This window comes from Anguilla rostrata, chromosome 12, assembly GCF_018555375.3.
Source record: "Anguilla rostrata isolate EN2019 chromosome 12, ASM1855537v3, whole genome shotgun sequence".
In the NCBI taxonomy this organism is placed as follows: domain Eukaryota; kingdom Metazoa; phylum Chordata; class Actinopteri; order Anguilliformes; family Anguillidae; genus Anguilla; species Anguilla rostrata.
The window spans coordinates 25,126,801-25,141,376 of NC_057944.1; the positions used below are offsets into that span (position 1 = coordinate 25,126,801).

The 14,576-nt window shown below is 39.7% G+C and overlaps 2 protein-coding genes across 2 annotated transcripts; both read left to right on the top strand.

The window, feature by feature from the left end:
* Nucleotides 1-7: 7 nt before the first annotated feature.
* On the top strand, nt 8-3,500 carry pglyrp5 (peptidoglycan recognition protein 5). Its single transcript, XM_064302138.1, has 4 exons — nt 8-213; nt 1,087-1,303; nt 1,750-1,868; nt 2,491-3,500. The coding sequence occupies exons 1-4, from the start codon at nt 147-149 to the stop codon at nt 2,661-2,663; spliced, it is 576 nt and encodes a 191-aa protein (XP_064158208.1). The 5' UTR covers nt 8-146; the 3' UTR covers nt 2,664-3,500.
* Nucleotides 3,501-5,739: 2,239 nt separating this feature from the next.
* Nucleotides 5,740-9,022, top strand: foxg1c (forkhead box G1c). Its single transcript, XM_064302137.1, has 2 exons — nt 5,740-5,924; nt 6,051-9,022. The coding sequence occupies exon 2, from the start codon at nt 6,104-6,106 to the stop codon at nt 7,373-7,375; it is 1,272 nt and encodes a 423-aa protein (XP_064158207.1). The 5' UTR covers nt 5,740-5,924; nt 6,051-6,103; the 3' UTR covers nt 7,376-9,022.
* The last annotated feature ends 5,554 nt before the right edge of the window (nt 9,023-14,576 follow it).

Sequence of the window (14,576 nt, forward strand, 5' to 3'; positions counted from 1 at the left end):
CATATCTCCGGACACGCCTGTAGTGAAACTGTCAACGTCACTGGTCTCTGATCGCTTGCGGAGTGTTTAAGGCACTTCTCCGCGTTGCTATCAACAGTGCTGGACCTGTGTGAGTAAGCTTGCAAGCCTCTATCGCTTGTTCAGAAATGGACCGATCGATCCACATATCAGACGTATCCGAGCAATCGGGAGTAGCAGACGGCAACAATACAGGTGAGAATAGTATTTTTTATTTCTGCAAAACAAACGTAACGTACACTCCTGGGCAAAAAAACATTGGCCAAACCCAAAACTACAAGAATTGTTTCTCCTGATTATTTTCCTGTTGAACTCAATAGAAAAAATATTCAGGAGAAACAATGCTTGTAGTATCTACTGCATATCTGGCATCAGCACGGTGGTTTGAGGCTCATTTGATACCTTAGACCCTTGATGACTTAAAGCCATTTAGAGTTTTTGTATCGCTTGTAGGACAACCTGAAAATAAGATATCCAGACTCTGATGATGTTGATAGGTCACAGACACCAGGAAGTCATGGAATGCAAATGATATGTAACCAAATACAAAACATGACTCTTTTATTTGACATTATGCTAGTTTGACATTATGCTAATTTGTCTACTGTATAAGTGATTTTTCCAGTTTTTAGCTTTTCCCCAAACAGTTCACTGCAGCAAAAGTAAATGAGCAAATGGTGGCACAGGAGGTCTCAGGAGTGCACTTGTTTAATTCTTGCTAATTTTCTGACCAATGATTTGTTGTTAAGACCATTAAAAGCTTAATATTTTTCCATTTTGGGCTTGGCCCATTTTTTTGCCCAAGAGTGTACATGAGACCAGCAAGAACAAGGAAACGCACTTTCTTTATGTGAATTTGCCTTATCACAGATCAAACATGACTGTTCTGTGGAGTAAATGTCAAAGTTGAAAGCCGTCCAGTCACAGTTTAAAATGATTTGAGAACCTTTAAATTCAATATGAATTAAATAAAACTACAAATTACAATGTATGTGTCCTGGCTATTGCTGTTAATGTTTGTCGCAATAATAATGTCTGAGGATGCTTTATTATCCCCCCCCCCCCCAGAACTGACACAAGGGGTATGTCTAAGGTTGGTGTCCCGCAGCCAATGGGGAGCCCTGGCACCTGTGAGTCAGGAGAGGCTAAAGGGCCCAGCCCAAAAAGCCATCATCCACCACACTGCCCTGTGGCCCTGCAGGAGCCACCAAGATTGCCTGGCTCAGCTGAGGTACACACAGAAACTGCACATGCAGGACAGAGACTTCCATGACATTGGATATAAGTGAGTGTCTTTAACTTATTCAAGGTACAACTTAAATTCATTTTAATATTTAAAGTTTATTTACCCTGTTAGGGTAGAATGTTATGATGGTATACCTGTGTAGTATCACGCTGTTTTTATGTAATTATTATTATATGATATTGCATCAAGACCTTTTGGTTCAAACTTGTACATACAATGTAATATGCAACATGTCAGCTAAATAGTACGATGGTCCCTCTTAAAATCCGCATGCAAAGAGGGGGGTTGCAATTAGCTAGCCTAGTTAATGTACCTAATTTTAAAAAATCACCATTTTATTGCATTCACCCCACTGAATTCTACACGCTCTGTGGTTCAACCCAAGTAAACATATGCGCTAAACAGATTTAAACATATGAAAAGTCTCAGAGTGACTTAATCTTAGTGAATAACATCACCTGATAGCCCTTTTCTCTCGTTTGCAGCTTCCTGGTTGGTGGAGATGGCACAGTGTATGAAGGGCGGGGCTGGGGCATTGTTGGAGCTCATGCAAAAGGTAACAACTACGACTCCCTGGGCATCGCCTTCATGGGAAATTTCAATGGTAAGAAACACTGCTTTACATTCTCTCCCTACCATGTGCACTTACTCTAGCTGAAAGTTATACTGATCATTTACACTGCAAAGACCAATGAGCATAATAAATGGGGAACATTTTATTATCCCTAATGGTTGTTAGTAAGAGCTTGTGCAGGCTTCTGTGCTATTTTTATACCAGCTCCGATTCTGCTGTACTTTGATGTGACCATGTGTTTTGTTTGGTTTTTTTTTATTTTTTATTTTGTTAGATTTATTGTTAATGTAATTATATATATATATATATATATATATATATATATATATTATATATATATATATATATTAATAGCTATCAAAATTCAGCAAAGGGAATGCACACTTTGCTATTCAGAATTTTGGTTGGAAAAGAAGTTTATTACATTCTTCAACAAGGGCTTAATAGAAGAATGAAATCAGCCAACATGTGAAAAAAATAAAATATTAATGAATGCTCTTGCATAGAATATTGATTTACAATTTATGAATTACAAAACAAACAATTCAGAATGAAAGCAGTCATTTGAAAGACCGTGATTGAGTCTATGCAGGTCAGCTATCTCTGAGCAGGGCCAATGGGAACCTTGTATTCAAAGCTGTCCTTTTTTCAGATGAAACTCCCAGTCTGGCTGCCTTGTCCTCCACTAAACAGCTGCTCCAGCGTGGGGTGAGCCTCGGGTACCTGCACCCTGCATTTACACTACTGGGACATCGAGACGTGGCCAAGACAGAGTGTCCTGGGAACACGCTGTATGAAGCATTGTGGCTCTTAGCCCTACACTGAGTTCAGCACGGACTCAACACATGCGTGACTGAACACAGCGGCCAGTTCCATCCCTGAGGACCTCTGGATGGACTAAAAATGAAGCTACTGTAACCTCTGGGATTACAGACTTAAGTGACTTTTTAAAAGAGAAATTTGCTACAAGAAACATTTTTAATGTATTTTTGTGCATATGTTACATATGTGGAATGTTTATTTTGCATGAGTACTTGAAAGCCTTGTACATAGGGATTCACAATAATATCAGGGTTGTGTCAATGATTATGAGCTCCGATTCTGGTTAATATCAATATACATGAGCCGTTTGATGCCCCTGCTGATGCTATAAAATAAGTGCAATTGTAAAAAATGAAGTAAATCATAGCCATTTTCACCTCTTATTTAGAATTTATTTTTAATTTCTTGTTTTTATCAGACAAACTAACAAGTACAGCTATGCAGAGACTCAGTGGCTCTCTAGACTCATGCTCACTGATTAAAAAAGTAAACCAGTTAAAATATTTTGTCATACAAAAAAATTTTGACATCTGAGCCCGTATACTTCTTCCACCAACGTGCAAACTCAGTTTGTATCTATGCTGTAATGGTAAACAGAGAAGTTTTAGCATTGGCATCAAGAAATGTGGCCAGTCAAATATTGGTTAAAGATAACATTTATCTTCGACATCAAGATTTATCATACTGTACATCCCTACTGATGCTGTCTTATTTGTTTCTAAAGGACTATGAGATTCACAGACAGAGAAAGAAATCAAAGATACTTTTTAAATATGCACAATAATTGTTACTTGTTTTGCCATATCAAATAGATATGCATGTCCTGTAGACAGTCCTACACATGATAGCCCTGCTGTTGGTGTTTTTTTTTTTTTTTAAGAATTGGTGGTCACATTAACAGTTCACACGTTAATTAACCGCTTTGTCCATCGACCCTATAGCCTATAATTGGCACCTCGTTTGGCGCAAATTCGGTCAATACGGTTACTTATCCTGCATTCATTTACCTCGTTATTCATAATGATACAATCTATTAGTGATATCTTATTACAGAAATATCATTTAAACAAAAAGAGCGCAATTACTTATTCTATTAGTTTATATTCACTAGATGGCACTAGAACCCCGCGGAGTTTCAATGTGTTGGTATGTATTGACGGTACGTAGCCTACTTTGAGGCCGTCTCATTGCACTGACTTATCCTAGTGCTTATATATATATATATATATATATATATATATATATATATATATATATATATACATATATATGACGACAATTATAGCATTATACAAATTCTAATTAGAATTTCAAAGATGTCCATTCGTGTGGATCAATATGTATTCCCGCGCACCCCTTTTAATTGTAAAGCCAAAAATATAAAGCTAGAAGTTATCTTAATGCGCCCTTTGGTGTCAGACTGTAAAAAATAAAATAAAATAAAAAACAGGAATTGGCATTCAGCTGCAATTGATCATGCACTTGACCCTAGAGGACCACAGACCAATTAACCGGCTGACATAAATTCTCAACTGTGGTATTTTGACGCAGGGAAGGCGTCTTTGTGACAGTTCTCTGTAATAATAATAATAATAATAATAATAATAAATTGAATTGAAGGACTAGACCCACCATCCAATACACCACATATGGGCTCTTTATCTGCAACAATGTTTACATTTTGTTTCTGAAATACGTTTTCTTATAGAAATACACCTGGAACAATACTTTAACATAACGCTGTTCGGCTGGTGTCCTGGTGCTAACTGCAGTCCATCAGAGCTGTAAGCTATTCATGGCCGGATAATTAGAAAATATTTTAGCATTCCTCAAAACTGTGACCATGCAGTTGTCCAGATCTGCGTTCGCACAATGTCAATGTACTTCCGAATATACCGCGAAATGTTTCAAATCTATTGATACAGAAGCCTATTTTTCACTGCGTGCTCAGTGCACTACATCCTAGCAGTATGCCTACTGTTCTTGAGTTTACATCATTGCAGATATACACTCACCGGCCACTTCATTAGGTGACAGGAGTGGCACCTGGTGTGGTCTTCTGCTGCTGTAGCCCATCTGCTTCAAGGTTCGACGTGGTGTGCGTTCAGAGATGCTCTTCTGTATACCTTGGTTGTAACTTGTGGTTATTTGAGTTACAGTTGCCTTTCTATCAGCTCGAAGCAGTCTGGCCATTCTCCTCTAACCTCTGCCATCAACAAGGCATTTTCGCCCAGAGAACTGCCGCTCACTGGATATTTTCTCTTTTTTGGACCATTCTCTGTAAACCCTAGATATGGTTGTGCGTGAAAATCCCAGTAGATCAGCAGTTTCTGAAATACTCAAACCAGCCCGTCTGGCACCAACAACTATGCTACGTTCAAAGTCACTTAAATCACCTTTCTTCCCATTCTGATGCTTGGTTTGAACTTCAGCAGATCGTCTTGACCATGTCTACATGCCTAAATGCATTGAGTTGCTGCCACGTTATTGGCTGATTAGATATTTGCGTTAACGGGTGCAGTTTGCAGTTGAACAGGTGTACCTAATGTAGTGGCCAGTGAGTGTATATGATACGGCCAGTAGGAAGGATTATGACTATTGCGAAATAATACATTTGTTTTGTCTTGTTTCTTATCCTAACTGCAATTTTGACAAATTCATGAAACACCACAGCGACTGCTAAATAGGTCTCTTGAGCATGAACTGCAACGATTTAAAAGCGTGAGTGGTTTCAGAAGTAAAGGCGTGAAGAGTGTCAGTGGTGCGTGCTGGCAGAGAAAACATTCCCAGCAAGCGCGCACTTGCACGTAGGGATTAAGGAGGGACCTGTATCAAACTAGAAAATGGAGGAAAAGGTCAAAGACAGGCAAAGGGGGAGCAGTTTTCCATCTGTATGTAACAGTCACACCCCCATCTCACCTGTCACTGCGAGCGCAGGAAGCTGTATGTCCCCCAGGCAAAAGCACTGAGCTGCTGCTGAAAGATCCACGCGGGCAATCTCGCGTAAACTTTCATTTAAGTGTCATTTAGTCTAACTTGTGACGCACTCCCACACCCGTAAGTGACTAAGCGCATTCGGTTCTTTTCGACCAAGTCACGGAGTAAACAGAAAGGGGAGGGTTTGGGAGGCGGTCCCGTCAGACAAGACGCAGGTGAGCGGTTTGTTTCACGGCTCTCGGACGTTTTTTTAATTGAACCAGGGAGTTCAGCGATCAGTCAGGGAGATTGGCGCTATATTCAACAGAGATGTACTGAAAGAGACCTGTAAATTCTTGTGTTCCTGATTTTTTTTTTTTGCTGGAATTGTTCCGCGCGACTGTGTGTAGCTGTTATTCCTTGTAGCCTATATCGCAAAATTAAATTAGCATTGTCTCTTTCTTAAATTGCTAGTTTCTTCAATTCTGGGATTTTTTTAATCTACGAGGAATGTGCTGACGTTTAGTATGGAGGACTTGAAAGCCCCCATCAGGTTTTTCCACAAGTCTTCTTTCAGCATCAGTAGCCTTCTGCTCCGACGAGAGGGAGTGATGACTGACGGTGGCGCCGTAGTAGAGTTGCCTCCTCCTCGCGCTGCCAAGAACCGACCTCATTTGCAGTCGGGACAGGCAGGTAAGGAACTTTGTGTTCGGCACACGGAATATAACATCGATTACAAGAAGTACAATGACAAAAAAGTGTGCATGGTGAGAGAGAAGTCGGTCGCCGGCGAAGAAAGGAGAGTAAAAAGCGGAGAAGGGAGTGATGAAGAGAGAGAAGACAAGACAGACGGCGATGGAGGGAGGAAAACCAAGTACGAGAAACCTCCGTTCAGCTACAATGCGCTGATAATGATGGCGATTCGCCAAAGTCCGGAGCGTCGGCTCACCCTCAGTGGCATTTACGAGTTCATCATGGGAAACTTCCCCTACTACCGTGATAATAAACAGGGTTGGCAAAACTCAATCCGCCACAATCTGAGCCTCAACAAGTGCTTCGTCAAAGTGCCCCGGCACTATGATGATCCTGGTAAAGGCAACTACTGGATGCTTGATCCTTCCAGTGACGACGTATTTATTGGTGGCACAACTGGGAAACTACGTCGACGATCCTCTGCCGCTTCCAAAGCAAAGCTTGCCATCAAAAGGGGCACTCGCCTAGCCTCCGCCACTGCAGCTGGGCTCGCATTAACCGGGTCATTTTATTGGCCTGTGGCACCTTTCGTTACTATCCAACCTACGACGCAGACACACACTGGCTCAGCACTTGGGTATAGCTCCTCATATTTCGGGTCACATCACACTAACTATGCCTCCACCGTCTTGTCCCAGACCTCGCATCATATAAGTGCAGCGGCAGCAGGGGCCGACCGCCTGTTGCAGGTCACCCAAGAGAGTCCGTTCTTCGGGGCGAGTGGCGGCCTCCCTCGACGCCACCAGATGACTTCGTCTGCATCGTTCGCCTCGTCCGCGCTGCCTTGCGCCTTGTCACTCCCAGGTCCTTCTTTTAACCTGTTTCCCAGCCAAGCCAGCTATTATTACTCACACCAAATACCCCACCCGACGACTCTCAGCACACTGTCCCAAGAAGAATCCTCGCTTCCGAGGGCCTCTCCTGGCGGGCACTTTGTGCCTGGAAGCAACGGATCCTCGGATTACATTGGGACGCTGTGTGCCGAGTTTCCCAATTATTTACCCTCAAACAATCATATAAGTTCTCTAAATGCTATTCTCCCGTAGACGGAAAGGACACCTCGTCTTTATTTTATCCATACAAATTATTACTTCGTTTTTATTCTCGTGTAAAGTGCACCTGGTTTATTCGACTATAGCCGATAGCCTATGTTTTAAATGTTATATATATATATATATATATATATATATATATATATATATATATATATATATATATATGTTTTAATATGTTGAGTTTAGCCTATCCGTTGCTACTTGTTTGGCACAGCAGCCTATACATTTTTATGATGCCAGGGGTGGCGAGTTAGATTAAGTGTAATATTATTTATTTCAGTTAGCCTGCTTTTAATGAATACCTGACAACCTTCCACCTACACAGTAAAATAACCGGTAATTGAACTCTTAACAGAGTAGACTACATATGAGTCCAGCTGGGACCAGGTGCTCTGTAATAGTTGATTTACCACTGTACATTTTACTGTGCATTAAATTACATTATTTAATGTGTAAATAAATTACATTATTTAATACATTATTTGATTACACTGTACATTATTTCTCTAAAATTCCGTAGGCCTATCATATCATAATCATACCATACCATACCATAACAATTAACCTTTAAACTGTAAATCTACTAGATGTCTGTTTATACGTTTAGGAAACAATAATACTGTAAGTGGTGGGCCTAATGATAAGAAACAGGAAATTAAACCGCTATCTGCAGCTTGTTAGTGAGTCGTTAACGACATCAGGAAGCCCAGTCTAAAAATGAAAATAAATGTTTTGTGCAGTTTATGGTGATAACTGGTAGTTAGAATGGTTAAATATGCTTTAATTTTTAAAATACCGTAGTCTATGCTACTGCACAAATGTGGAATCTATGGACAAGACGGAAAAGTCTCTAATTGGCGCGCAGCAATTCGGTCCTGGTCAATTTTTATTTATTCTTTTCTGGAGAGCTGTAGAATATGACATGACCAATGATTCATAGAAAGACAATGTTCGATGGAGTCCAGTTTCATGTAGGCAATGCACGCCTATAGAAATAGGTAGCAGATAGATTTGACAAGGCTTTTCGCCTTCTTCCAAAAGATTGTACCTAGACCGTAGAATTTTGTGTGAATGTTATGAGCTCCTGGTGATCTAACCGTTTTGCACGTGTCCTGGAACAACTGTATAACCGTCGCAGGTGCACATCGGTCGTGGTCTGAAAGAAGTTTGTCAGGGGGAAGTGTGTGTAGGGGCGGCGGGGTTTGGGTATTATCTCCGAGTTAAAATATTTCCAAATAGACTTGTGTGTTTATAATTAAATTTGCTTGTTTACATATCAATTTGGAAAAGCATAATATTGGTGTTTAAAATGTATTATTATGGTTACGATGTCTTATTATTATTGTATTCTTCTTCTTCTAATTATTATTATTATTATTATTATTATTATTATTATTATTAATAATAATAATAATAATAATAATAATAATAATAATAGGCTATAGGCCTACTTTTAGTGCACGCCGTCTGTAGGTAAGGGTAGAGTAAAATAAGTTTACTGTTACGATGTAATCAGTATTGATATGTGCAGTGGACAAAATACAATGGTCAATAAGAGCTGCATGCACTTTGTTATTCAGTTGTAATTGCAATAAAAAATGTCGTTGCCTTTGTTCGTAATAAATGTTCATCATTGTCCGTCATTGGACTGTGATTTTGTTTTAAGTGACGACATAATATGAATACTTCGATCATCTCTGAAGAGTGACTTAATGTTAGCCTAATATAGGCTATTGAAATGAATTTAACGTGGGAGGAGGCCCTTGCGTAGTGCAAGGCAATTTAATAAAAAGTTGTATAGGCTATATTTTTGTTAATTAAATGTATTCATTATTATTATCACTAATGTTTTTTTTTTTTTTTTTTTTTACAAACATTGCTGTTATTAGTGGCCTGTTGTAAAAGGCGTCGATTTAATTAGGCTACATATAGGCTAGAGTAGCCTACAAAACCATGGCTGTGCAATTGATGCCGTTGTTACTTGTCAACTGAGTGTAGTCTATTTTTTTTAATTATTTAATAGGCTACTTTAATACTACTCGTGATAAATGCACCCCTTTGTTTTGATCTGTAGCATTTGTGCAAGAGGGTATATAATTAATATATATATAATTGAATATAATTCAAGATTATATTCTTGTTCGTAATCAGCCTACGAAGAATCTTTTGAAGTAATGAATGATTTCGAATGCTTCTTAGACTCCCATTCATGTCTTTCCACCCGAGCAACTCAAATTCCAGCGCAACATCATTTTGCGATTATGTAAAAATGAAATTTTAATTTGCCAAATGAGTTCATCTTAACGATTCGCAACGAATAAATACTGTAGCCTGCGCTAAACAAGCTGAACTGATGTTACGTAAGCAATGGGCTGCCAAACTTCAGTCGGCTTACTGCCGCGATCCCAAATATTTTTCCGCATTTAATATTTGGTTAATAGCCATAAGAATACTTGGAAATAATCTTGCATATTCTTATTTATTCTTGCTAACTTGACACTGGACATACGGAAATCCTAAAATAAACAGTAGCCTATATTATGTGTTAAGCTGTTGATACTGACATACAACGTCAAAAAATTAATGAGAAGGTTAGGAGTTGTTTATCATTGTACAAGTTAGATGAAATTGTAAAAATCTGAAATACGTTTGCACAATTTTGCTTTTACCTGAGTAGTCCTACTATATATAAGCTCGTAGCAAAATAATTTAAGCAAAACAATATGAAGCAGAATTTAGCAACAATTGTTTTAATTTGCTTACAGCCAATTCTCGCCTGCCGAAAACGTTGCTTAAGATGTTTCAATTCACATATGGCTTATTTCAATGATGTACATTTTCAGGTTTGTTAGGCTATTTAATTTGTGTCACATTGCGAATGTATTATGGTGTTGACAGGGACTCATGTAGACTAGATATGTAAGTGTACTACCCATGTGTGACGATTTAAATGAAAAAAATCTCATGTTAGAATATTTTGGAGGACTAAGCAAGAAAAATATTATACCTCTATTTTCAGAGCAATTTCACGTTTTTCTTTAAGTTTATACATCTGCTTTTTATTTTTAAATGTATTTGTGTACTTTAATTAAGGCCTACTGTATTTTTATGCAGAAACGATCCTTGTATCTTTCGAAATGTGGGTTATTCACAGTAATACTTTTATCTGAATCATTATACCATATGCTTATACCGGTACAAGACTACACCAAAGGTCTTTTCCAATACATGCCATCACTTTTCTGATAATTGGTGAATGTTGATCTACAAAAGGAAAAGTGTGTGTGTGTGTGTGTGTGTGTGTGTGTGTACGCACATGCGCACATTGGCACATTGGTGAGTTCTTGTGTGCAGGAGAGTGTGTGTGTGAGTGTAGCCAATGTGTGCATGTGTATGTGTGAGTTAGGACAAATACCGGTGAAATTTGACTGAAATGGACCCAGAGGGAGGGACAGAAAAAGAGTGCGGAAAGGGAGGAGAGGGAAAGGAAAGATACATGATATGAGGAAAGGAAGGGTGTTAGAGTTCAGAAGGAGAAGTGCAGCTTACGCACCCAAACATACGCACGCACGCACGCATGCACGCACACACACGCACACACACAAAGCTAAATAACCTGTCTGTCATGCAGTTGCCTTTAGTTGTGTGATACATTAACATACACAAATGTTAATTATGATAGATAATTCCTCATAAACTCACCAAGGCTAACTCTTATGATAATATAACAAAGGTCTGCTGCTGCAGATATACTTGTTTTTGTAATCAGCAATGCATGTTGCTGCCTGAATGATTATCCTATTGTCCCATTGTTATAAAGCTTACTTTTCTAACAAAAAGGCTATTATTTTTACCCCACAAGTGTAGCATAAACCATACTGCTGTGTGGTGTAGGCTGAAGTAAAACAGTGTAACCCCCATTTATGTTACTTAATATTTTATTGGCACTTAATAGGTTAAAGGTTTGATTCCCAGATGGGGCACTGCCAGCTGTACCCTTAAGCAAGGTACTTAACCTAAATTGCTTCAGGAAATATCCAGCTTTGTTAGTGGATTGTTTGTAAAAAATCTAATCTGCTCTGGATAATGCATAAATTAATGTAAATTACATCTGAATGAACATATTGACTCGTTTCTAAAAAGTGTGACATTGCCTTTACACAGGACCTTGTAAATCAGCACGGAAACACACACACACACACACACACACACACCTTCCCCTGTTTTTTCCAGCATTGGGTGAGAGTCCCCAGAGTATGGTAATGGATTAACCTCTGTAATTGTGTAGCTCTGGTTCCTGGCACTCTGCACTGTGGTCAGATAGAGGGAGATGGTGAGATTGGCCATTTGGGGCAAATTAACACTAAAGTATCAAGTCCTATGAACTGAAATGTGCACCGGACAAATTGAAGGTGGCAGGGTTGGAGGGGGGGGGGGGGGGGAGGGGTTGAAGTCTTAATTGGAAAAATTGTTCCCAAAGATGTGAAACAATTTCTTTAGTACACAATAGTATCCCATTCCATCAGTTGTTGCGTGCCCCCCCCCCCCAAAAAAAAGAATGAATAAATAAATAAATAAATAAACACAAAAAACATATGTTCATACACCTGTTAAGTACTTGCATTTTTAGACACACCAACAGCACAAAGCAAAAGCTGACTGTGATATGGTGACCCAAGCTGGTCCATACATTCCAGAACAGCATCTCCACCCACCAGCATTTAGGAACCCGTCTTTAATCCCACTCCAAATATTTTCTGCTGTGCAGGTTTGTGGTAACTGAGCCTTCCATGATTCATAGAGTCAGTAAACAGGGTTTTCAAGGGCCCAACAGACATTTTATGATAGGATGGGCTAAGGAGGCCTGGGGGATAATCAAGGAATAAATCTTCTCCATACCCCAGTCTCCTCTTCTCATGTTTTCAGTTGTGGCCTCAGATCAAAGTAGCAGATAAATGGCTTTCTTGGCTGCAGGTGCAGATGCAAAAACAAATCCCATCATAATATTTAAAAACAGGTATTACATAACATTACATTATTACAGGTGTGTGTGTGTGTGTGTGTGTGTGTGCACATGCATGAGTGTGTTTGTTTGTGTACATGAATGCATGTGTTTATGCTTTCCTGTGTGTGTACGTGTGTGTGTGTGTGTGCTTGCATGTGTGTGTTCTATGAAGCTGTCACAGAGTTGTGCAAGTGGAGGGGAAGGTAGACTACTCAGTGAGAATGACTGAATTGATCCACCTCTAAGGTTACACTAGCACATGACATCACCGCCTTGTGAACTTTCCCTCACCTTTCTCCAGAATGCTGCAGATGCTCTTAATAAAAAAAAAACAAGAGATCCACAGTGACATGAAGGGTGACATATCTTTGGATGAGCACCCCAGTGAGACAAAAGACCATTTATTGTGACCTAAGAGGCATCTCACAGCCTGTCCTTAACTAGCTGAGACCCTGCTGTCCATACAGACATCTCCCATGATGCAACAGCTGACTCCTACACCATGATACAGCAACAGCAACAGACACCACGGCAACAGCAATATTTTCATATCTGCCTTGGATAATTTCAAAATAGAAAACAAAGAAGAGAGAGAAATTTGAATGTCAGAAGAAGATAAGGAAAGCGTTCATTTGGAGCTTGGCATGTCCCAGGGCAGCTGTAATATAATACTGTTTGGACTTAATTTGCGTCATAAATAACATCTTCTGTCAAACAGTACTAATAACTCCACACCTCACACCTAAATCACCCTTCCTGCAGAGTGGATATGATAAATCTGAGCTGTGCTGGGTGGGACTGAGGCAGGTCTCACTGAGTTTCACCAGAAACCCTCAGGCACATATAATGGGCGCCTGCGGTCAGACCACACACACACACACAGTCACACACAGACAGACAGACACACACACACACACACATACATACAGTCACACACACACAGGTGCGCACACACAGACAGAGAGAGAGAGAGAGAGAAGGAGAGAGAGAGAGAGAGAGAGAGAGAGAGAGAGAGAGAGAGAGAGAGAGAGAGAGAGAAACATGGATATTGCAGAATGGCATAATAGAATGAGTTGAAGACTTATTCGTGCTCAATAAGTCTGGTCTCTACTCAGAGGTGATACTCTCTGTATGCCAGGACCTGGCTGAGGATAGTACAGTCAGCATGTCCTGGCTGGTTTCATTACTGTCACGTCTGGTTTTAACTGAAGAGAAATTACCCCAGCACAAATTAAAACTATAGTAACCAAGCGGTGTGTGACCTAAATTCAGTGATCCTAATGATACCTTGTACTCCATTATTTCAAAATATTTTCCCATTCTCCCATATCTCACTTTCACACTGCCCCCCTCACTCTCTCCTCTCACTCTGCTTATCTCACTAGCTCTCTCTATCACTCAAATTCAAATTCAAATGGCTTTATTGGCATGACGTAACACTGTACATATTGCCAAAGCAAGCATTTAAACATTGAAAGCTAAACAGTCTCTCGCTCTGTCTTGCCTGCTTGCTCTAATTCTGCTCCACTCACTCCCACTTTCCTCTCTCATGCTGCTCTTCTCTGTTCAACTTTCTCTTCTCTTACCGTTCTTGCCTTCAACAAAGGGCTACCTGTTCCCAGTGACTCGTCACCTTTTATAATGTAACTCTGTACTCTCCCCCTCTGAAGATTGATCAAAAAAGGATTATGACTGCAGGCATTATGATTTTGCCCTCTAAACACATTTCACAGATAACAAATCAAGCATAGGCTTGCATATATGATATATATGATTTTGGAGCTCACCGGAGCTCTCTTGTTACTTACTCTTGTATTTACTTAATGATGTGGATTGACAGTTTGGTTTAGTTAGCCTAAAGTTTGGCCTATGTCTCTGACAGTTTTAAAAAAAATTATTCTTCTTCTCATTTCTGAGCCTCATAATGGCTTTCTTGACTTTCATTGGCACAGTTGTGGTCCTCATGTTGACCAATGCCAATAACAGACTCAAAAGGCAATCAAAAGGCTGGAATCAAAATTAGATGCTGAAAGATACTCTAGATACCCTTATACCTGCAGTAAGGAAACAACTGAACACACCTAACTATTCAGAAACACCTGTGAAGCCATTAGTCCCAAACGTTATGACGCCCTGAAATGTTGGGACTATTTATGAAAAGTGCTGTAATTTCTACAAGAAACCAAT